The 24878-nt window shown below is 43.6% G+C and overlaps 1 protein-coding gene across 3 annotated transcripts in view; it reads left to right on the forward strand.

The window, feature by feature from the left end:
- Window positions 1-24878, forward strand: part of bcar1 (BCAR1 scaffold protein, Cas family member) — a 258951-nt gene that overhangs the window by 228554 nt on the left and 5519 nt on the right. For 2 of the 3 annotated variants that reach the window (XM_070897976.1, XM_070897975.1), the window contains exons 3-6: window positions 10375-10554; window positions 11556-11678; window positions 14201-15463; window positions 24242-24331. In XM_070897976.1, coding sequence (XP_070754077.1) covers window positions 10375-10554; window positions 11556-11678; window positions 14201-15463; window positions 24242-24331 — 1656 coding nt within the window. The remainder of the gene's footprint in view (window positions 1-10374; window positions 10555-11555; window positions 11679-14200; window positions 15464-24241; window positions 24332-24878) is intronic. The other variant, XM_070897977.1, reaches the window with a different exon arrangement.

The raw sequence follows: 24878 nt of genomic DNA on the forward strand, positions 1-24878 counted from the left end.
CGTCTGTTGAATTTTCTGGGAACCTATTACGGAGCACGATTTTAGACGTCTGCAAATCAAGCGATTTGTCAAGTAATTCAACCACTCTGGCATGTTTTAGGGTTAAAAAGTCGATTCAGTTTTGTCGGTTCATGCTGAGGCTATTGCTTTCTTTTAAATGGTACCAACCGGTTTTCAAAATGTGTTTGAAGCTCGTCTGGCAGATGTACAAGTATCTTTTTTTTGTGTTTTTATTTCCCCTTGCGATTCCCTCCCTCCTGTTCTGAAGGCCCCAACTCTCATTTGGGACGTTCCATGGGTACTGGCCGCCCTTTGCTACCTAGTCCAAGTGGGCATTCTTCATGCGAGAGCCTAGAGTCTTAATGAGTGTGATATTTGATCACTGAGGCTTCACTACCAACCCCAATCGTATCCCCTATCCTCCTCCATGTTCACACTGAAGGGGTCATTGAACGGAGACCAGGTGAGAATCCTAGCTGATTCACCCCATCTCTTCCCTAGTCCACTTTTGCCATCACTCACTGACACCAGAGAATATTAATTCAGCACTGGCCAGGATTGAACTTGGGGCCTTTGTGATCTCTGGCTCAGTGGTGGATTTACACCCTGATCCACCAGGGAAGCAAGCAGCATTTGCTAGCTTCCTCAAAATCCCCGATTTCCTCCTAAGCTTCTCCTTTCTTGCGGAGAAAGTCAACCAGGTATAGCTTCCAGAAATGCAAGTATAATTCTGGGTGTCTAGATATTGTGCCAGATTTTCCTGTTCCTGCGCCCAAGGCTACTGGATCACCTGGACGCAGTGAATACAGGTGTTAGAGGGTGGGCGCACATGACCCTAACTGAGCTCACTCAATTTAATGACCATTACTTTAGACGGACATAAAATCAGGTGGGCTGCCTTATGGGCATGCACTCATCTCCATCCCACTTTGATGCACCCGGGCGATCCAGGAAAATCCGCCCCGTCATTGCTTCTAATCTCTGTCCAAATCTGAGATTGAATACATTTGTTTCCTTTCCTTTCCTTCCCTCGGGTGCTGTTTCTGTTACATATTTGTTTGAATGTTACTGTTCTACATTACCCATCGCTCCTCCCACCCTGCCTTGTGCACACTTTAGCCCTTACACCCACGCACTTTTCCACACACAGTATACATTCTCACTGCTCGCGCTGTTTCTGCAGCCTTTGCTGTGCTCACTACAAAGAGTAGAGTTTTCTGGCACCACTGGGCCAACAGCTGTCTCCCCGCAGTTGGTGCTCATTTCCTCAAGTACCAGCAGTTTCATGCGATCTCTGGAGGGGTCTGCACAGGCAACACCCACCGTCTTATTTTTGGAATGGTGAGTGACTGAACATAATTAATCTGGGAGCTGAGGGACTGAATGAAATTAATTGGCGAGCTACGGGAGTCTCCTTCTGAACGCCTTGCCTTTCTGTGGCGACGGACCTCTGTTAAAATGAGGCCTGATACCTCTGACAGAACTCTATTCAGCACTAGTTCGGGGACTTGCAGTCCTTGAATGAGGTCTGCTCAACTGGTTTTGACTTCTGATCTGGAGTATCTGTAGCTACCCTCTGTCAACCTTGGTGTTGCTGCAACACAGCAGTTGCTGGCTGGCCTTCCATAATGAGCTGTCTCATGCTGTTCTGGAACATTTTTAATTTATTCAGATTGCGGAATCAGCATCTCTACGACTGTCGAGGGCTTGTACTGTGGATGCATTTAATGGTAGCTCCTATTTAATGTAAAAGACTTGCACTTATTTAATGCTTTTCATGACCCCAGGACGTTCCAAAACACTTTACAGCCAATTAAATTATTTTGCTACTGTTGTAATGTAGGAAACACAGCAGCCAGATTGTGCACAGCAAGGTCCCACAAACAGCAATTGTTAATGACCAGATAATCTGTTTGTGATGCTGGTTGAGGGATAAATATTGGCCAGGACACCAGGGAAAAGACCACTGATTTTCTTTGAATAGTGCCATGGGAAATTTTCTGCCCACCCAAGAGGGCAGATGGGCCTCTGTTTAACATCTCATCCGCGAGACAGCATCTCCGACAGTGCAGCACTCCCTCAGTGCTACACGGGAGTATCGGCCTAGATTTTCTGCTCCGTCTCTGGAGTGGGACTTCAACCCACAACCAACGTTCTGGTTCATGGGTGAGAGCGCTAGCACTGAGCCATGGTTCAGTAAATTATTGAGTTATGGGATTGATATTACCCAATGACTGAGGGATTCTGAATGTATCCTTAGTGTATTGTCTGCTTTATATGTATACTATGTGTTCCCTCTCCTCCCACACCTATTTTGAAAGAAGATACATCCTCATTCTTACCCCGATTAATATAAATAACAATGAAATTGGGGTCAAAGGTTTTCTGCCTAAATCAATACTAACTGTGTTTGGGAGGTGAAAGGTTGGTGCCTGTTGCTGTAACTGCTTTAGTGAAGAGCCTTTGCCTGTTTGATGCTCTGCTACACTAACTAGCACCTGCTTAAATCTGAAACCAACACTCAATCTGTCGGTAGGTTTCTCTTGGAAGCAAAACTGACTTTAACGCCGCTTTCTCCGATTCTCTTCGGCTGAAGGCATTTAACTCCTGCTGGGCTATGATTTCTCTCACGTTGGGCCCCCACACGGCCTTCCTTTTATGTGCATACCTAGACAGTGATTGTTGGCAGGCTATTGCACTATAGGGACCATCACTGCTGAGCCTGGCCTGGCTGCACCCAGCATTCACATGTTTACTGAGGTAAATTGGAAGTGTACCAACAGTTGAAATCCGATTCTGTAGCGTAGACCAGAGATCTCTGCTGTGACCTTCTGCTGTGTAACTTCGTGCTGCACCAACTGGCGTGGTTAGCGCCATTAGGCTCTCACTTTGGCAGTGCAGCATTTCCATACTTGCTGTTCTAAGCTCCAGTGGTACTTCATTTAAAGCCATTCTAACTGGAACTTTTAAAGCAAACAGTATTTCCAGGACATCGTTGCTTAGCACTGACTATCAAATTGTCCTCTAGATATTTTGAGCAAAGTTGCTATAGTCCCCATTTTGTATATTTCTCATGTTGAAAAGGGTTAGGAGTGAGGTGAAAGGACTATGAAGGAATTTTGGGTGTTTCTAGCCCCAATATTTCAAAGTTACACTCTTCACTTAATTTAGAAATAAGTTCCCTCAATGCGATCAGCGTGGTTGCTCCACATGAGAAGAGCTAGCATCAACACGAGCTCGGTGGATCAAATGGCCTTCCCTTGTGCTGCAAAATACAGGAGAGCCAATTTAAAACTGAGTTGAGAAGGAATTTCTTCTCCCAGAAGGTTGTGAATCTGTGGAATTCTCTGCCCAGGGAAGCAGTTGAGGCTAGCTCATTGAATGTATTCAAATCACAGATAGATTTTTAACCAATAAGGAAATTAAGGGTTATGGGGAGTGGGCGGGTAAGTGGAGCTGAGTCCACGGCCAGATCAGCCATGATCTTGTTGAATGGCAGAGCAGGCTCGAGGGGCTAGATGGCCTACTCCTGTTCCTAATTCTTATGTTCTTAAATTCTATGTGCTGGACTTTCCACTGATGATTGCTGAGCTATCTATGTTCAGTGGTTGAAAGCACTGCCTGGTGCAGTGCAGAACCATACAGTCCAGGAAGGCCCCATCTTCGATCCCTGTTTGTACTGTTGGCTTATCACCACCGGAAAGGCAGCAAAATGGGTGCTGCAGCTGGCATTGCCATCACTGAGCTAGAGAAAGCTCATGTCACTGGGGGTGCCCATGCAGATTGCTATCCAGTACTGGAAGTGTGTATGTAGGGACATTGGGTGAGGACAGGATTTTACTCACCTCAATCCTGTGAGCAGGCTCCCACTTAAATAGTCCACTGATACACACCGTCTAGGCTCATTGGAGTTAATTTAATTCATTCTCTGGATGTAGGAGTCAATGGCATGGGTGGCATTTATTGTCCCTCCCTAGTTGCCCTGGGTTTGATACAACTGAATGGATAGCTAGGCCACTTCAGAGGGCACTTACATGTCAACCACAATGGTGTGGAACTGGAGTCACGTATAGGCCAGACCGGGTAAGGACGGTAGGTTTCCTAAAGGACACGAGTGAACCAGTTGGGTTTTTACGCCAATCTGACAGCTTCATGGTCACTTTTACTGATGTAGGGTATCAGCTTTTTATTTCCAATATTTTTTAAACGGAATTTAATTTTTCATATTGCTATTTGAACGTGCCTTCTCTGGATTACTAGTCCAGTAGCATAACCACTACACTACTGCACCTAAGGAGAAGCAGAGAGCTGCTGGTACCTGATAAATGCTGCAGCTTTTCCGGGAGTTCAGTTTTTGAGCAGAGGGGTGAAGAAAGGGGTAAAGAACAATGGAGGGAAAACCACAGGAAATATCATACTTTAAACAAACCTCTGAATTGAATTCAGCACTGCCGCAGCGAGCCTGGGTTTACTATGACTGCACTATATTGAGTGCCAACTGTGAACTTGCTTTCATTTCAGTCCTTGGTTCTGTTTCAGAGGGCCCAAGTTTCGGCCTCAGTTGCTCCTGATTTTTGGGAGCAATTGGTGTAGAACGGAGTATCTTAGAAATTCAAATTCTCGGTATTTAGTTTGCTCCAGTTCTAGTCAGTTAGAACAGTTTCACTTTGGAACAGAATTTATTTTTCAAAAGGGGGCGTGTCCGGCCACTTACGCCTGTTTTCAAAGTTTCGGCAGTGAAAACTTACTCCAAACTAACTTAGAATGGAGTAAGTGAAGATTTTTGTACGTTCGAAAAAACCTTATCTACACTTTAGAAAATCAGGCGTAGGTTACAAATTAGGCGTAGGGAATGGTGGGGGGGGAGGGTTTAAAGGGAAGTTTACAAACATTAAACACTTCAGTTTTACAAATAAAGAGCCATCATCAATAATAAATGATAAATACATCAATAAATCAACCAATAAAGCAATCAAAAAAATTAATAAAATTAAATTTTTTTTAAAAATCAATAAATAAAACATTTTCTACTTACCGACTGCAGCACCGGGAGTCCTCCAACAGTGTGCTGGGACGGTCCCCCCAGTGTGTCTCTGTCAGTGCCTGTCTGTGTGTGTGTGTGTGTGTGTGTGTGTGTGTGTGTGTGTGTGTGTGTGTGTGTGTGTGTGTGTGTCTCTCACTCTCTGTCAGTGTCTCTGTTTCTGGAAGGGGTTGGGGGGGTGGGGAGGAGAGAGACCGACCAGTGAGGCCATTGGGCTAGGGGCTGCGTGCTTCGGGCCCCTCCCACAGTTTTGGGCGCGCATGTGCGGAGGTCCCGGCACTGTTTTCAGCGCAGGGATCTGGCTCCGTCCCCAACAGCTTGTGCTGCGCTGCGCTGAGCTGTAGAAGACCTGCAGGGAGCCGGAGAATAGGGAAGTTTTTTTTAGGCGCACTTTCTGGCGCGAAAAACGGGCTTCCATGTCCGGGCTGTGCAGTTTTAGGCGCGTCCCGAAACTTGGGCCCAGAGAGTGGTATTTTTGTGTTGCTCGAGTCAAACCAAGGTGTGCAGGCTGTGGTGTCACCGTTACTGTTCAAGGTCAGTCAGATAATTCAAGTAAAAATAGCGCAAAAAGCTCTGAGCTTGTTTGCCATATATTTTGCGTGCACAAATACACGATAGCTGCATAACATGCATGCTCATGTGGGAGCCCATGAGTGAAATTCCAGCCTTGATCTGAAGTACTGTGGCAGAGCAGTTTACATGACTGTCACTGAATGCTGTTGGGCAAATTCTCAACTGTTTCCATTCATAATCTGTCTTGGTAATTTGGAAAACTAAACTTTGTTGCAAAGTGTTTAAAGGCAGTCCATAACTCCATTTCACACAGGAAAGGACTTGCATTTATATAGTGCCCTTCACAACCTCTGGACATCCCAAATCACTTCACACAGGAAAGGACTTGCATTTATATATAGTACTTTGCCAATAAAGTACTTTGTGTAGTCACTGTTGTAATGTAGGAATATGCAGCAGCCAATTTGTACACAGCCAGCTCCTGCAAACAGCAATGTGATAATGACCAGATAATCTGTTTTTAATGATGTTGATTGAGGGATAAATATTGGCCATGCCACCAGGGAGAACTCCGCTGCTCTTAATTGAAATAGTGCCATGGGATCATTTACGTGCACTTGAGAGAGCAGATGGGACCTCGGATTAATGTCTCATCCGAAAATGGCACCTCCAATGGTACAGCACTCCCCCAGCACTGCACTGGAGTGTCAGCCTGGATTATTTGCTCAAGTTTCTAAATGATGGTTACAGATTCTGGGGCTTTACTGTGTAATACCTCGTGGTCCACGCATGTACCAACGACCTAGGTAGAAGAAAGAACGAGGTTCTGCTGAGGGAGTATGAGCAGCTAGGGGCTAAATTAAAAAGCAGAACTCTGGATTACTACCTGAGCCACGAGCAAATTTGCATAGGGTAAATAAGATCAGTGAGATAAACTCGTGGCTCAGACTGTGTGTGGGGGAAAAATGGGTTTCAATTCCTGTGGCACTGGCATCAGTACTAGGGTAAGAGGGAGCTGTTCCGTTGGGACGGGCTTTACTTGAATCATGCTGGAACTGGTGTCCTGGCGAATCGAATAACTAGGGCTGTAGATAGGGCTTTAAACTAAAGAGTGGAGGGGAAGTTCAGGTGAACAGAAATTTTTTTTAAAAAAGTCAAAGAGCAAGGAGAAGGCAATAGAGCAGGATAGCACTGTGGGCAATGATAACCAGTATGACAGGAAGGGACAGTCTGTATAAAAATAAGTGAATCAGAAAGTGGATTCAAAGGGAAAAATGCTAAAACAAAATGTAAAAGCTCTTTATCTGAATGCACGCAGGATTCGTAACAAAATAGATGAGTTGACAGCACAAATAGATATAATTGAGCATGATCTGATGGTCATTAGAGACGTGGTTGCAAGGTGACCAAGGTTGGGAACTGAATATTCTGGGGTATTTGACAATTCGGAAGGATAGACGGAAAGGAAAAGGAGTTGGTGTAGCTCCTTTTTTTAAAAAAGGATGAGATCAGTGCAGCAGTGAGAAATGATATTTGCTCAGAAGATCAAAATGTAGAATCAGTTTGGGTGGAGATTAGAAATAATAAGGGGGAAAAGTCACTTGTGGGCGTAGTCTATAGGCCCCCTAACAGTAGCTACACTGTTGGACGGAATATAAATCAAGAAATAATGGAGGCTTGTAAAAAAGGAACGGCAATAATCTCCTTATTGATTGGACAAATCAAATTTGCCAAGGTAGCCTTGAGGAAGCGTTCATAGTGTATCCAGGATGGTTTCCTTGAACAATACGTTCCGGAACCAACCAGGGAGCAGGCTATCTTAGATTTGGTACTGTGTAATGAGTCAGGATTAATAAATGATCTCCTAGTAAAGAATCCTCCAGGAAAAAGAGATCATAGTTGAATTTCAAATTCAGTGAGAAAGTTGGATCTCATACTAGTGTCCTGAGCTTGAATAAAGGAGACTACAAAGGTATGAAGGCAGAGTTGGCTAAAGTGGACTGGGAAAATAGATTAAAGTGCAAGACGGTTGATAAGCAGTGGCGGACATTTAAGGAGATACTTCAATGAGAAGGAAATGCTTTAAGAGAAGGGATAACCATCCCTGGCTAACTAAGGAAATACAGGATGGTATCAAATTGAAAACAATGGCATACAAAGTAGCCAAGATTAGTGGGAGGCCAGAGGATTGGGAAAATTTTTAAACGGCAAAGGACGACTAAAAAAATAATAGAGGGAAGATAGATTATGTGAGTAAACTAGCAAAAAATATAAATACAGGTATATAAAAAGGAAGACAGTGGCCAAAGTAAATGTTGGTCCCTTAAAGGATGAGCCTGGGGAATTAATAATGGGGAGCAGGGAAATGGCAGAGATTTTGAACACATATTTTACATCGGTCTTCATGGTAGAAGACATTAAAAACATCCCAATAATGGATAATCAAGGGGCTATAGGGAGGGAGAAACTTAAAACTATCATGAAAGAAAAAATACTCTAAGATAATGGGACTAAAGGTGGACAAGTCCCCTGGACCAGATGGCTTGCATCCAAGGGTCTTAAAAGAAGTGGTTGCAGCAATAGTAGATGCATTGGTTGTAATCTACCACCATTCCCTGAATTCCCTGGATTCTGGGGAGGTCTCAACAGATGTAATGCCCCTATTTAAAAAAAAAAAAAAATAGGAGGCAGACAGAAAGCAGGAAACTACAGTTAGCCTAACATCGGTGGTTGGTAAAATACTGGTGTCTATTAAGGAAGCAATAGCAGGACATTTGAGAAAGCATAATACAGTCAAGCAGAGTCAGCATGGTTTTATGAAAGGAAAATCATGTTTGACAAATTTGCTGGAGTTCTTTGAGGATGTAACAAGCAGGGTGGATAAGGGGTAACCAGTGGATGTGGTGTATTTGGATTTGCAGAAGGCATTTGATAAGATGCCACATAAAAGGTTACTGCACAAGATAAAAGCTCATGGGGTTGGGTGTAATATATTAGCATGGATAGCAGATTGGCTAACAGAGAGTTGGGATAAATGGATAATTTTCCGGTTGGCAAATGGTAACTAGTGGGGTGCTGCAGAGATTGGTGCTGGTGCCTCAACTAGTTACAATTTACATTAATGATTTGGATGAAGGGACCTAGTGTAATGTAGTCAAGTTTGCTGTTGATACAAAGATGGGTGGGAAACAAGTTGTGAGGAGGACACAAAAAATCTTCAAAGGGATATAGACAGGTTAAGTGAATGGGCAAACATTTGGCAGATGGAGTATAATGTGGGAAGTGTGAGGTTATCCACTTTGGCAGGAAAAATAAAAAAAAGTAAGTTATTATTTAAATGGAGAGAAATTACAAAATGTTGTAGTAGAGGGACCTGGGAGTCTTTGTGCATGAAACACAAAGTTAGTATGCAGGTACAGCAAGCAATCAGGAAGGCAAATGGAATGTTGGCCTTTATTGCAAAGTGGATGGAGTATAAAAGCAGAGAAGTCCTGCTACAACTGTACAGGGTATTAGTGAGGCCACAGCTAGAGTACTGCATACAGTATTGGGCTCCTTTATTTAAGGAAGGATATACTTGCATTAGAGGCAGTTTAGGGAAGGTTCACTAGATTGATTCCTGAGATGAAGGGTTGACTTATGAGGAAAGGTTGAGCAGGTTGGGCCTATACTCATTGAAGTTTAGAAGAATATGAGGTGATCTTATTGAAATATATAAGATACTGTGGGCTTGATAAGGTAGATGCAGAGGGGATGTTTCCCCTCATAGGGGAATCTACAACTAGGAGGCATAGTTTCAGAATAAGGGGCCACTGATTTAAAACTGAGATGAGGAGGAATTTCTTCTGAGGATCATAAATCTGTGGAATTATCTGCCCCAGAGAACTGTGGAGACTGGGTCATTGAATATATTTAAGGTGGAGATCGACAGATTTTTGAGTGATAAGGGAATGAAGGGTTATGGGGAGCGGGCAGGTAAATGGAACTGAGTCCATGATCAGATCAGCCATGATATTAAATGGTGGAGCAGGCACGAGGGGCCAAATGGCCTACTCCTGCTCCTATTTCTTATGTTCTTCTGTAATCGATGCCTAGGATTAATTATTGGAGCTGTAAAGAAAAAAGTAGTTTCCTAATGGCCTCCACAAGCTCTTCACTGCTGTTTGTGCTCAGTGGCCTTTCTGGCCATGTTCTGTGTGTTTATAAGCTAGAAGCTGCAAGTTGGCACATCTGCCTACGTTGAGCCTGTTCTCAAACCGAATCTCATCGGTGTGATGGTGGTGTTCGCTAAAACCATGTGCTGTTGGGACAGGCGCAAGGTTGAAGTGGTTTAGTTTGCATATACCACTGCTTTGGAAATGTGCTTTAATTAACACAGTACATTTGTAACACTGTCCCATCCAAAGTTTGTTGGATGAGTTCTGTTTGTTTTAGAACGTAGCCAATCTGTGATGGATTTGAAGCACCCATTCAGAAGTGGCGGCTTGGGAAACTAATCCCCTGTGTCATAGTTTACACTTGTGACACTCCTAACTTGTGTAGTCAATGCCATTTAATGGCCTGGTTTATATGAAACACTGGGTCCCTGGCATGTATCCTCGGTACATACTGTGGCTGTTCCCAATAACCATTCAAGTGAAACCTTCCATTTGTAGATAGAGATCAGATGGCTAGTAGCCACACAGAATGCGTCAGAGAATTTAGACTATAATTTGTCTTTTAATTAAAAATAAAGTCAGCTACACTAACATGACATGGAGGTTCCTGAATCTTCTTGAAGCTATGAACTGATCTATAACTGCACTCTTCCCTCTTTTCAGGTAGTCCTTCCAACTAGAGTTGGCCGAGTCTATGTTTATGACACGCCTCCACAGATGGAGCAAGATGAATACGATGTCCTTCCGTCGAGAAATCCTCCTCCGGCCACTTTGCAGGAGATTTACGATGTGCCTCCAATTAGAGGTGGAATGGAAACTTCTGCCAATCTGTATGGGCAAGAGGTGGGTAATGGTTTGGCATTTAATAAAAATCTCAAAGGTTTATCAGTATAGCATTTGAAAAACAGAAAACATTTTCGATGCAAATTGTTCTCGTGCATTTTAAATGATGCTTTGAAAGCGTAAGTATATTTTACTCCCTTCAAAGACATAAAGTAAGGTTCGTTCAAAAGAAAAACTTGCATTTTTATATAGCGCCTTTCACAATCTCGACATCCCAAAGCACTTTACAGCTGATGAAATACTTTTGAAGTGCAGTAACCATTGTCAGGCAGGAAATGTGGCTGCCAATTTGCACACAGCAAGTGCCCACAAACCGCAATTATATAAATTGACCAGATTATCCTTAATTTGGCAACTATTAAAGGAGCATTGTCCCCATAAATAATTGGGAAACCTTTGCATTCACTGTGCGATGTCAAGGAAACAGGAATTGACCATTTGGCCCATGAAGCCAGCTCCAACATAAGTCGTGCGTAATATTAAGTCATTGTGATAACAAAGATGCATGGCTGTTCTTTCCCAAAGGAAAAAAAATGGCTTGCAAAAGATATATTTTTGTGATGACAGTGCCCCTTTAATAGAGAAGCCTTTCCTCATGGTAGTGATTGTTTATAATCAGTCTTGAGGTGCAGTGCAAAGTGCAACAATGTCACAGAATACAACATGCAAGGAGAGTAGTGGGAAATATATTGAGCACTGAAGGTCAGTGGAATTTTGATATTCAGAGGGGATAATGAATAAATGCAATTCTTCAAAGATTTGCATCAGCTTCAATGGGAGATTGGGCATGAGGCCATAGCTTCATGTCTGGGGAATGTCATAATGGATGCTTTTGAACATATTTATTGGTTCCACTGTGATAAGTGAAAGGAAATAGTTGCTGATTCTTTCTGGATAAAAATCATGGAGAAACATTTTTAAACACACACATCAGTGGTACAAGATTAATAGTGGTTTAAAGCCAGGAAATCAATATTCTAATCCCGGCTCCTTTCTGTCAGGTATATGATACTCCTCCCATGGCAATGAAGGGTCCTAACAGCAGAGATAAATCTCAGGACATTTATGATGTACCCCCCAGTGTAGAAATGAATCTACAACACCAGGCCCAGACTCAACAAATAGTGAGTATCCAGTTCTTTCCAGAAGAATCTGTTCAAGATGGCCAGTGACTGCAATGGTGGAGCATTGTGGGAGCGTGGTTTGAATTGTTGTATGCGCCTGCCTTGAGTTGTTTGGGGGAGGAAAGGGAAACCTGGGCGGGGGATGGGGTGTCCTTGCAGGTGGGTTGCTCCTTCCAGGTAGCCTGGGGCGGATTGCTTAAGGAACAACATTGATGAAGCCTATGAAGACATCTGTGGCCTCTTTAATCCCTCGCTTCCACTCGCACACAACCGAGGGGAGGGTAAACACTCAACACCGACTTGTTGGGCCGAACTACCTTTTTCCTCGTCCCAATTTCTATTGGGGAGGGTTGAAGCATAGGTGAGAGGCATCCTGGGAAAGAAAATCTGAGGGGAATAACTATAAAAGTATTTTTACTCCAATGAGTTGGCACATTATGCTTCCACTTGGGGCACTTCTGGTATTTGGAGTAACAACTTTTCCAGATTACTGACCCTTCCGCAATGTAATTCATTCCAGTTAAACAAGCTCTCATTTATCCAAACAATTTGCTATCTCTGGAATGCTCTGGACTCAGTTATGCGCTGTAAATTTTTTATATTGTATGATACTGTTACACATTTTGAGTCTGTACGAGATGTTCCCTTGCTTTCAGCATCGTTAATCTCTTCTGCAAGTGGACCCCATATCCTTCATGGCCCGATGTCTAGCCATGCGACTGTGTGACCCAGGGAGATGTAACAGTGAACCCCTCGTTCTGTGAGCAGGATATCCTGATCCTGCCACGTGCCTGCCAGTCTTTCAAAAGCTGGACTGAGCCAACACTTTTGTGGGGGGAGAAAATATTAACGAATGAACATTTGTAGTAAACATCACCTCACTTTAATTCCCAACATGTTTTGCACCATAGAGGTCACCACTGTCCACGTTAGGAGGATAAATGCACTCTGGTCAGAGAATTCTCAGAAACTGGTCCTGAACTTAAATCAGAGCACGTTCTCTCTCTGGGTCTGGCTTACTAGTTCTCCCAGACTATGTACTACTTTGTCTTTTGTTTCCTGGCTGGACAAGAGGCCAAGGGCTTGACCTCTGACCTCTGACCTTCTCCTGGCTTCCTGTGTTTGGAGTTTGGACGGCTGAGCTGGCATTTAACCGGCCACCAGCCTCCAAGGTGAGGGTTCCTTGTAACTTGTCCTCAAACGAATAAGTATGGATGTTCACTGGAATGTCTACATGGATGCCCATTGCCTGAAGTTGAAGTGATATGTGGAAGAACCATTTCACCAACTTGGTTTGTCTAGAGCTAATCCATATGTCCCAGAAGCCATGAGGTGGATTTAATCTATTTGCCAGCTTAATGTAACTTTAATATAAATTACACCATAATCCTACCATGGTCAAATGGTCAGAAATCCCAAAACCTGATGCACCATTTTGTGCTGGATTTTTTAGTTGTTTGGTGACGATTTCTCCTGGATGGGGAGGAGAAATGATTGATTCCGATTCCTTCCCTTTTGGTCTCCCTTGGCCATGTGCTATGCTCCAAGTTGAGATGAGTTGGCAAGCCTGTGACCCAGTCCTCTGCTTTAACAGCTTTTCAAGTGACAACTGAAATGGCTGAGGGTGTATGAGCTTCTCATTCCCTTGCCCATGACTGAGTGCCAAGCATTCACTTGAAGCATTGTTGGGATTGGGAATGTGCCCACTGGCCTCTCGATCCTCGAACAGCACCAGTGCAGAAGTATCAGGATTACATATATATACGGTTATTCAAATCAGTTCATTTAACTGCTGCAGGAATAATTTTATCTTATGTTTAATCTGAAGGTTAAATTCTTCACAGGTGAAAGTAACATTTTAATATTGCACGTTAACTTGTATTCAGAGAGACACCGGGCCCCAAATTCCTGTGGTGGGGGAGGGGGTGCAGTCTGGATAGATCACCTGGGGGGGAGTTGGCAGGAATTTGGGATGGAAGCCAGATCCACTGGGATCCCACCCTATGTAACTACCATTACAAATCCTGATTGGCTGGTGGGGAGGGGGGCCCACAGCTTCGGGATATGTCTGTGGGTGTTCTGGACAACGCCGGGGATTCACCCAGAACTCCAGCCAATCAGAGGATCCATCTGCTGAGAGCAGACGTGGGCTTACCCAAGACCCCAAAGAGATTCTAGCAAATTAAAAATCCTATTTCCCTTTGGTTAAAATTTGAAAACAATGTTTTGATTCCTCTTTGGCCTGCTGGCTTGCCCCACAGGTGAGACTGGGCAAAGCTGCCACTTTCCAGTGGGCAGTTTAGGCTGGCACCTCCACAGGAATGGGCCACCTGCCCTGACTATTCAATGACCCCAGGGCACAGTGGCGGGCAGGAGTCCAACCTCACCAGCCTTCCGGTGCAGGAGGAGGGACCCAGAACCTTGGGGCCCTAAGTACTTGTGTTGCTGAAACCAATTCTGAATTTTGGAAAATATAGCTCCATACTTCCTTCAAAGATTGTATTTTCTTTGTTTTAATACAGGTTTATGATTTCCCCCCATCCGTAAGTAAGGATGTTCCAGATGGACCAGTCTCTGAAGATACGTATGATGTTCCACCGTCATTCTCTCTCAGATCAACAAAGAATACAGATTCCATGAGGTATGCCCTTCCACCTCAAACCCCCACACCACATGACAACTTTCCAATTGACGACGTATACGATGTACCTCCACCAGCTGGAAAACTTACAGACGCATCCTTCAACCAGGACATCTACGACGTTCCTCCAAGCCAGAAGATACTTGGAGGATATCCGATGTCTATACAGGATGTCTATGATTTCCCACGGGATCTCGGTGTTCCTACCTCTGGAGGGAAGGTGCTCTTGAGTGAGGAATCTGGTGGTGATTATATCTATGATGTGCCACCTCAGGTGTGCAGAGATGCCACAACAGAAGAAATCACCAACAGCTTCAAAAGACTTTCAGCTTCCAGCACGGGCAGCACAAGGAGCAACATTTCGACATCTTCGCTTGATGTCATTCCTGTTAAAGAATCTTCGAATATCTTACCCAAGCCAAGCAATAAGGAGCTCAACTTGGACCTGGATGTAGCAATGGAGATATTGGCAAAGCATCAGCAGAACGTGGAGAGCTCCATTTCCTATCTCATGTCCTTCATTGTCACCAGCTGGAGGAACCGTGAACACATGGAGGCCAATGTGCAGAACATCAAGAGTGGGGTCGAAAGTGTCAAGAATTCCGTGAAAGATCTTCTGGAGTTTGCACGTGGAGCTGTTGCAAACTCCACGCAAGCAACTGACCGCACTTTGTACACAAAGCTGAGTAAACAGGTACAAAAGATGGACGATGTCTACCAGCTTCTACTCAAGCACAGTCGGGCATTGGACAACTGTAACTGGGCACTAAATGTTTTAATCATGAACAAGCAAAGCTCAGCCGATGATCTTGACCGATTTGTGATGTACTCGAGAGGTATCCCAGATGATACCAAACAGCTTGCCTCTTTCCTTCATGGCAATGCTTCATTGCTCTTCAAACGGACAAAACAACAACTGGGCGATAACAAGCCAAGTGTGCCCCCGGCAGGCCTCGAGAGTGTCAGCCACTCAACAAATAACAACAACATATCAAACTATCCTGCAGGACTGACTGACAAGGCCAATATACAGGCAAGGCCTCTACCATCCCCACCGAGATATACAGCTGAAGAGTCACCAGACACCCAGTATGAAAACAATGGCAGTGGGTGGATGGAGGACTATGACTACGTTCACTTGCAGGTTTGTATTTATCCAGAACATTTTACATTGGTACAGTCATACACATGATAGCCTACACATTGATTTTTTGTGAAGTAGCTATCACCTGCTGGAAAGTACGTGTGTGTGTGTGTGATGCCAGGCTAGGATTGACTTCAGTTGTAATGCTCGAGTGATCAAATAGCCTGCTGGTAGTCACTACTGAGACTCGCACATGGACTGTGGCCAATGTGGTCGAGGGTACTGGAGATGACCGGTATGTGTGGAGCTCCACTTCAGCAAAGGGTCAATGCCCTCGGGAGAGGAGAAATAAAAGGATAACTGCTGGTAAATGAAAAATATACAAACAAAACAGAACCCACATCTGAAGAAACGTTTAAACTCTGGGCTGCTTCTTACATCATTCTCTAAGATTAAAGTAGCTTTGCTCATGTACTTTCCCCTCCTTTTCAGATCATTGTGTTTATTTACATAGCGCTCTTCTGGACCGGAAGCTATTGGCTTTCACAACTCTGAAAGCCCTCCCTTAATTTTCCTTCCTCATGTACTTTGTGAAGTGGATGTCAGTGTAGGTTGAGCTGACGCCAGTGATGTATTGTTCTGGCACCTTTAAAGCTCTCTAAACGCTGCCAAACTGCTCTCCAATCCCAGATGGGAAAAGAGTTGCTCTTGGGGCCCTTCTGAAGTGAGTGTGGCTGAATACACGTGTAGCAGCAGGAGAGAGGGAGTTAATTCACTGTGACTCAACAACACACACACTACACTTTAGAAAGCTGGATTTACAAATCTTTCACAAAGCTTTTTGTGTGGCACTATGTTCAGGTTCCTGTAAAGTGTTTGAAGATCACTTTGGTTCGTCATTTGACTGATTATTTTAAAATAATGCAGTATAAAGGATTAGTACAGCAGCATTGGCCCTCATAAATCCGGACATAGAGTAAGTAGTGTGTTTTTCTTTATTGGACTAACTGGAGTTCTAATCCACAAGCTTTCAGGATCACAAGGGCCCGTTGATGAGGTGAGGTCACCTCCGCTGATGAAAGGACCTACTGTCCGTCAACCCAAAAGCCTGTGCTTTCAACTCGTAGGTTAGTTTAGCAAAAGGTACCAGAAAGAAAGATTCCTGGCGCGCCTCTCGCCCTTAACGAGATACAAGGAAAAGGCCGTTGTCTGACGGACACTTCTCACGTCACACCTCCGGCCTCGAGCTCCCAACCTCCCTCCATCGCAATCTTTCTGCTCTCTCGCTTTTTATCAACATAATAAAGCTCATGGCTCCTTCTAACTTTCTTCTTTCGTTCCCCTAAACTCCAGGTCACTTCCAGTTCCTGACGTCCCACTATGTTATCGCGACCCTTTACACTGTCTGCTACTCTTACTCGCTCTTCCCCAGGATCTCAGAAATTGATGAAATCATTACACCCCTCAGTCTTCTCTTCCTTTTGGAGTGACTGCCTTCACAAATCCCCTTTAGATGTGAGTTTAATAAAGGCAATGGAATGTAATCACCAATGGCCCACTCCACTTCTTGCATTGTTTTTGCTCGACTCCCAGACTTTGTCGGCAGATGCTCAACCTGTTTTCATCCTTTTTACAAATCTAAATGTCAAAAGTTGACTGTCTTCCCTTGTTCTGTGCAGCAGAGACTGCTATTGTAATTGATTAATCACTTCATCAGATAGCCGCGATTGATGAATCTTCTGTGCAGCTCATGGACCGGATACAACTGCAGGGAAAGGTTATTCATTTTCATTAATATATTCTGGCATACATACAATCGGAGCACAGGTATAGTGGTAAAATGAGGAGGTTTCTCCAGCAGTGTTGTTCAGTGAGGTGACCAAAAAATGATCACAGCAGGCCAAGCCACATATATTGAAGAGGGCTATTCTGGCCGATGATCTCTGAAACTGCTCAAAGAAATGGCAGACCAATTGAACAAATACTTTGATTCTGCCTTCACTAAGGAAGACACAAATAACCTTCCGGAAATCCTAGGCGACACAAATACTAGGGGACCGAAGGTCAAGCGAGAAGGAGCAATTGAAGGAAATCCTTATTCGTCAGGAAATTGTATTCGGGAAATTGATGGGATTGAAGGCCGATAAATCCCCAGGGCCTGGTAGTCTGCATCCCAGAGTACTTAAGGAAATGGCCCTAGAAATAGTGGATGCATTGGTGGTCATTTATCAATATTCTGTAGACTCTGGATCAGATCCTATGGACTGGAGGGTAGCTAATGTAACTCCACTTTTTTAAAAAAAAGGAGTGAGAGAGAAAACAAGGAATTATAGACCGGTTAGCCTGACATCGGTAGTGGGGAAAATGTTGGAATCAATTATTAAAGATGTAATTGCAGCGCATTTGGAAAGCAGTGACAGGATCGGTCCAAGTCAGCATGGATTTATGAAAGGGAAATCATGCTTGACAAATCATCATCAATTTTTTGAGGATGTAACTAGCAGAGTTGACAAGGGAGAACCAGTGGATGTGGTGTATTAGGACTTTCAAAATGCTTTTGACAAGGTCCCACACAAGAGATTAGCGTGCAAAATTAAAGCACATGGTATTGGGGGTAATGTATGGACGTGGATAGAGAACTGGTTGGCAGACAGGAAGCACAGAGTAGGAATAAACTGGACCTTTTCAGAATGGCAGGCAGTGACTAGTGGGGTACCGCGAGGTTCAGTGCTGGGACCCCAGCTATTTACAATATACATTAATGATTTAGACGAAGGAATTGAATGTAATATCTCCCAAGTTTGCAGATGACACTAAGCAGGATGGCAGTGTGAGCTGTGAGGCGGATGCTAAGATGCTACAGGTTGACTTGGACAGGTTAGTGGGCAAATGAATGTGAGATGCAGTATATTGTAGATAAATGTGAGGTTATCCACTTTGGTGGCAAAAACAGGAAGGCAGAATATTATCTGAATGGTGACCGATTAGGAAAAGGGGAGGTGCAACGAGACCTGGGTATCATGGTACGTAAGTCATTGAAAGTTGGCATGCAGGTACAGCAGGCGGTGAAGAAGGCAAATGGCATTTTGGCCTTCATAGTGAGAGGGATTGAGTATAGGAGCAGGGAGGTCTTACTGCAGTTGTACAGGGCCTTGGTGAGGCCACATCTTGAATATTGTGCGCAGTTTTAGTCTCAAGTTGAGGAAGGACATTCTTGCTATTGAGGGAGTGCAGCGTAGGTTCACCAAACTGATTCCTGGGGTGGCAGGACTGACATATGAAAAACTGGATCAACTAGGCTTATATTCACTGGAATTTAGAAGAATGAGAAGGGATCTCATAGAAACCTATAAAATTCTGATGGGATTGGACAGGTTAGACGCAGGAAGAATGTTCCTGATGTTGGGGAAGTCCAGAACCAGGGGTCAAAGTCTTGGGATAAGGGGTAAGCCTTTTAGGACCGAGATGAGGAGAAACTTCTTCACTCAGAATTGTGGATCTGTGGAATTCTCTACCACAAAGTTGTTGATGCCAGTTCGTTAGATATATTCAAAAGGGAGTTGGATGTGGGCCTTACGGCTAAAGGGATCAAAGGGTATGGAGAGAAAGCAGGAATGGGGTAACTGAAGTTGCATGATCAGCCATGATCATATTGAATGGTGGTGCAGGCTCGATAGGTCGAATGGCCTACTCCTGCACCTATTTTCTATGATATTTTGCCAGGAGTAACATAGCTGCCGTAGCCTAAATGTGCAGATGAGCACTATGTTAAAGACTTGTTTCTAAAGATAGTGTCCATTGGAAAATCTTGGCGAGAAAATCTTGATCTGAATAAAGGAAACCAGCTAGAACCGAGAAGAAAAGGATCTTGAGGTGTATTAAACCGCAGGAATTCAGGCACTGCTGGAACACTCCAAAATTCCAAATGCCCCTTGTGGGGAAAAAACCCCAAAAACCCTTGCAAATGCTAAAAACCTGAAAGATGTTGCAAACATTCAGCAAGTCAGTCAGCATCTGTGACCTGACCGGCTAACGTTTCAAGTGTGGACCCTTCATCACTACTGATGTCACCATCACCGAATCTCCTGAATGGTCTGCACCTGAACCATTAATTGGCCTGTTCTCTCTCTCATACTGACTGACCTGAATGTTTCCAGCATTTTCTGACCACAGCGAAGGAATTGGGCGGAGCTAAGTGCACGGTGGGAGAGAAGGGATTTTGGAAAGTATTTGAAATAGGACGGGAGGGGGCCAAAGTGGGGGGGAGAATTAGGAAAGGAATTCCAGAGAGCAGAGGGGTGCTAGTGAGAGGGGGAGGGAGGGGGGTTATAATAGTGGCCACCAATAGTGGTGTACAGAGAGCAAGGGGCATAGTAAAGGGCACACATTGCTGGAGGAGATCGCTGAGGTAAGTGGGTTAAGGTCATGGAGTGATTTGAAATCGCAGGCAGGGATCTAAAATCAGTATGACACAGGGAGCCAGTGAAGCTTGGCAAGACTGGGGGAAATGGGAGTGCATTGCCTTGTATGGGTGAGGAAATGACCCATGGCATTGAGAAAGAGTTGTAATTGGCGAGAGCGGAAGCAAGGAGACTATTTGAGACGTTGAGCCTTGAGGCGAAAGAGGCTCTCACTTGTTTGCACAAGACGAAACTTAGCCAAGTTTTTACTTTACATAAAAATCAATTACTTCATTGTGAAATACCTCATTTTACAAGACATATTGAATTCTTTGGAATATGAGGCAGCTTAGAATTTAACAATAAAATAAGTAACATTAATTTATTCCTCCGCTTTTTAATTTAAATTATGACCATCAATTTGAATCTGACATTGAGTTTTTTTTATTGTCAATGGTGGACATACTGTGTGAGATCGGCACAAGTGAAGGCGAGCTTAAAAATAAACTACAATTGTGCTCTAGCAAATGACCTTATTGGATATCTGCTTAACTTAAAGAAAACAGCATAAATATTCACATGTACCAGGTTCTCAAAAAAAAAAGTAAGGAAATACAGTTGGTGGTGATCTGGAACCTTTTTATCTTGGGCCCTGTATATTGGCTTTCTGTTATCGAAAAAGTAAGCTAGCTTTTCTTTCTCTTAACAAATACTAAACTATGAACTAATTATTACTGCTTAGCAGTTAACCACACCTTTCAGATTCAAGGATAAATAATGCATGATGCACATTGACATTTGTTTTTTGTCCCGAAAGATAGTGTATACAAATCTGTCCTAGTGTTATAATCAAATGTAATTAAAATATTTCCTGTGCTGAGGTTTGGAACCAGCATGGTCTTGCACTGCCATCTTGTGGTGCCATTGCTACTATAGCACATATGAAAATGGCAAGTCCCAATAACGTGGGCTGATTTTCCTTTCTTCTGCTTGGGTGCAAGTGGGACAGAAAGCATCTGGAGTGCACTACACTTGACCTGACCTGAATCCACCCAGGCTCCACATACCCCGGGCACAGACCCACCTCCAGCAAAGCCTTGGGCCGAAAAACGGGATGGACATTCACCCACTTCAGCCCCGAGAGATTTTTCTGTTGGCTTTAAAACAAAAAAAGTGACAAACTTTTTTTTTTCATTCACGGCCTTGGTGTCTGCTATACTCCGAGCCTCCATTCTGAGTAGGGCAGAGTGCAGGGGCACATGCCCACTTCTGGCAACTTTCCTAATCGGCATAGATTGTTGAGAGCAGAAAATAAGGTGAGAGCCGTTACAATAGTACTGCCTGATTTGTTTGGGCAATGCAAAGGGGGTAGAGATCCAGTGTCTCTCTATCCATCTCTTTTTCTTCTGATTTGCACCTTGGAATTGAATGTTTGTCTGGGCCCTAAGTTCAGGAATTCCCTCCCCAAACCTGCTTGTGTCTCCACCTCTCTTCCGTTATTTAAAACCTACCTCTTTGACCAAACGTTTGGTCACCCGTCCTAATGTCTACTACTTTGGTTAAGTGTCAATTTTTGTCTGATTACACTCCTGTGAAAGCGCCTTGGGATATTTTGCTATATTCAAGAAGCTATATAAATGCAAGTTGTTGTTACATTATTCTTCTACACTGAAGTAGTTCTGGTATTACCCAGAGCACAGCTATTGGAATCTATACTTAAGGACAGAGTGACTGGGCACTTGGAGAAATATGAGCTGGTTAGAGAGAGCCAACATGGATTTGTAACCGGTAGATCATGTCTAACAAATCTAATTGCATTTTTTGAGTAAGTAACTGTAGTAGTAGATGGAATGTCTATGGATGTAGTTTATATGGACTTCCAGAAGGTATTTGATAAGGTTCCACATAAAAGACTGTTGGCTAAAATTAAAACTCATGGAATTGAAGGCAAATTATTGACTTGGTTAGGTGACAGTCACTCTGTCCTTAAGTATAGATTCCAATAGCTGTGCTCTGGGTAATACGAGAACTGCTTCAGTGTAGAAGAATAATGTAACAACAACTTGCATTTATATAGCATCTTGAATATGTATCGATATGTACTCGAATTGGAAGGAAGTGACTAGTGGAGTCCAACAAGGATCTGTGCTGGGGCCTCACCTATACATCAGATTTATTAAGAATTAGATAACAATAGAGAGCTATAAATCTAAGTTTGTCAATGACACAAAAGATTGGTGGTATAGTAAGTAGTGTAGACGGGAGCATAAAATGTAACTGTGGCAGATGGATTTCGTCACAGGTAAGTGGACCAATAAAGGATATTTCGATGGTGAAAAGCTAGGAACAGTGGAGGCCCAAAGAGATTATGGGGTCCATGTACACGGATCACTAAAATGTAGCAGTCTGGTACAAAAAATAATCAAAAAGGCTAATGAAATGTTAACATTTATAACTAGAGGGCTAGACTATAAAGAGGAGGAAGTTTTGCCACAGCTATAAAAAAGCCCAGGTTAGACCACATCTGGAGCATTGTGTACAGTTCTGGGTGCCACAACTTAGAAAGGATATATTAGCCTTGGAAGGAGTGCAGTGTAGATTCACCAGAATGTTACCAGGGCTCCAAGGGTTAGATTATGAGGAGAGATTACATAAACTAGGCTTGTATTCCTGGGAATATAGAAGGTTAAGGGCGATATGATTGAGGATTTTGAAAGGAATTGATGGTGTAGATAAAAACGTTTTCCCACAGGTGAGCGAGTCCCGGATACGGGAACATAACAAAATCAGAGCCAGGCCATTCAGGTTAGAAAACTTGTCTGGCAAAGGGTGGTTGAAGTGTGGAAAGCGGTAGATGCTAGCTCAATTAATAATTTTAAAGCTGAGATTGATCGATTTTTGCTAGACGAGGATCTGAAAGGCTGTGGAGCCAAGATAGGTGGATGCTGTTGAGATACAGATCAGCCATGATCTCACTGAATGGCCCAACAGGCTCAAGGGGCTGAATGGCTGTCTCCTACTTCTTTGTTCTCAATTTGGACTTTTTATTCTGCAATGTTTTAAGGAATTCTGTAATAATACCCCTTGAGTAATAATTAGAAAAAAAATAATCAATTTCAAATTTGAAGATTTAGAAATGTTACCCAGTGCAGTAATTCCTTTTCTATGTAGGGCAGTCTTAATCTGCATAATTATCAATGTTTTTGTGATCACAAACATTGGTAGTTTACAGAGGGTATTGATTGCTACTGTAAGGCAGATTGTGGATGGGTGTTTCATGCGATTTAAAGGAGCCAAGATCTGGAGACGGAAAGCAGCGCTGCCCAAAAATACACGATAACCCCTTGCGGAAGTTTCCCTCTCTGTATAAAATGTTACTAAGGATCGAGCGGCCAGGGCACCATTTTGTGTTTGGTCCAGCTCCAGGGAAGCAGCAGGTGGGGCGATCCTCACTCGCCTTTGACTGAGCCCATCTCCCTGACAGCACAGTATGTGGTGCAGTCACACACAGGACCCGCTCACAATTGTGGCCCGAATTGCACCAAGATCATTTCGGAGCACGATGCACCCAAATCTTTTGAAGCTATTCTAGAAAGAGTTTATTTATAACAAAAAAACTAAAGTAGCAAATACATTTTGTAAAAAGGAATGATATCCTGAATAGCATGTGAGTAAATACACAAGCTGTTTTAATGTAAGAAATGCTTTAAGCAATCATGTTCCTTTTAAATAATGTTCCTTCAAGACAGAGGTCGATGAACTAAGGGAATTAAAGGATGTGGGGATAGGCCGGGGATGGTGGAGTTGAGGTAGAAGATCAGCCATGATCTTGTTGAATGGCGTAGCAGGCTCAAAGGGCCAAATGGCCTACTCCAGCTCCTGTTTCTTATGTTCTTTTAAATTCATACTTGGATCTATAATAAAATAATCTCTGTTGTGCATTGAGTTTGGCTGCATTAATTGAACACTTTCACTATATAATGCAACGCAAGTTTGTTGTGTTGTCCTCTCCTCTCCTCTCCTTTCCTGAAGACACTGACGTTGGGTAGGGTCCCACAGAGTGCTCCCATCCGGGAGTACAGTGCAGCCAGAACTGATCCTGGTCTCACCCGACTCACTGTCTAGCACTAATGGGGATCAGCAGTGGGAATGCTGGGGGATTTTTGTGCCCCTCCTCCAAAGCCCAGGGGCTCTGGCTGGCAATGGGAGCCACGAGTTGTTGTTCTTGTACAGCAGTTACCCACGGACCTATTGGGAGTGTGCTGTGAATAATCTATCCTGTGTGCATTCATTCAATATCGGTGTGCAGAGCATTTGCACAGTTGATGTTTGGCGCTATAAGTGGTGTGCAAGAAACATTTTGAAGGAAAAAAACAAATCTGAGTGGAATATGGTGGTGGTGTCGGCTTTATGCTCACTTTTATTTCTTAATTTTCAGGGGAAGGAGGAGTTTGAGAAAACACAGAAGGAGTTGTTGGAGAAAGGGAACATCATACGACAGGGCAAAGCCCAGCTCGAGCACCAGCAGGTGAGAGAAAGGTGCACCACGATTGGGGAGCTTGATTTGAGCCTTCATTGAGTAATTACCCAGTTTGCAGGTTGTGAAGGTGCTGCAGCCCCTACAGTTGTTGGGTAGAACAATGCAGACATTGGGCTCTATGCTCAGCTGCATCAGGAGAGGGTCTGGACACTCCGATCAGAGCAGGCCAAAGCAGGGAAAGTTTAATGCCCTCAATTCCTACCCGTTAAACACCAGGGTAGGATTGCTGTGTCAGACTGCATTTGTTTCAGCAATTGATTCGAGAGCTTCTCTTTTATTCACCTGCTCTTGGGCTGAGGTTATCTCCTAAGAAAGCTCCCTTTTTAACCAGGTTCTCTCCTAAAAGTTAAGAATCTGACCACGTGTGTGTGAAAGGATGTAGTTGATGAGGGAAAATGTCTTGGTAAACCTTTTATCCTCATTATAACCAGATGCTATAATGATGTGAACCTACTGGATTTTAGAGTTATAAATTAGTTTTCATCTTTATGGCTCACTTGGTAAATGCATTAATCAGTGTGGAACTGAGCCATCT

Source organism: Pristiophorus japonicus, chromosome 13 (genome assembly GCF_044704955.1).
Source record: "Pristiophorus japonicus isolate sPriJap1 chromosome 13, sPriJap1.hap1, whole genome shotgun sequence".
Classification (NCBI taxonomy): domain Eukaryota; kingdom Metazoa; phylum Chordata; class Chondrichthyes; family Pristiophoridae; genus Pristiophorus; species Pristiophorus japonicus.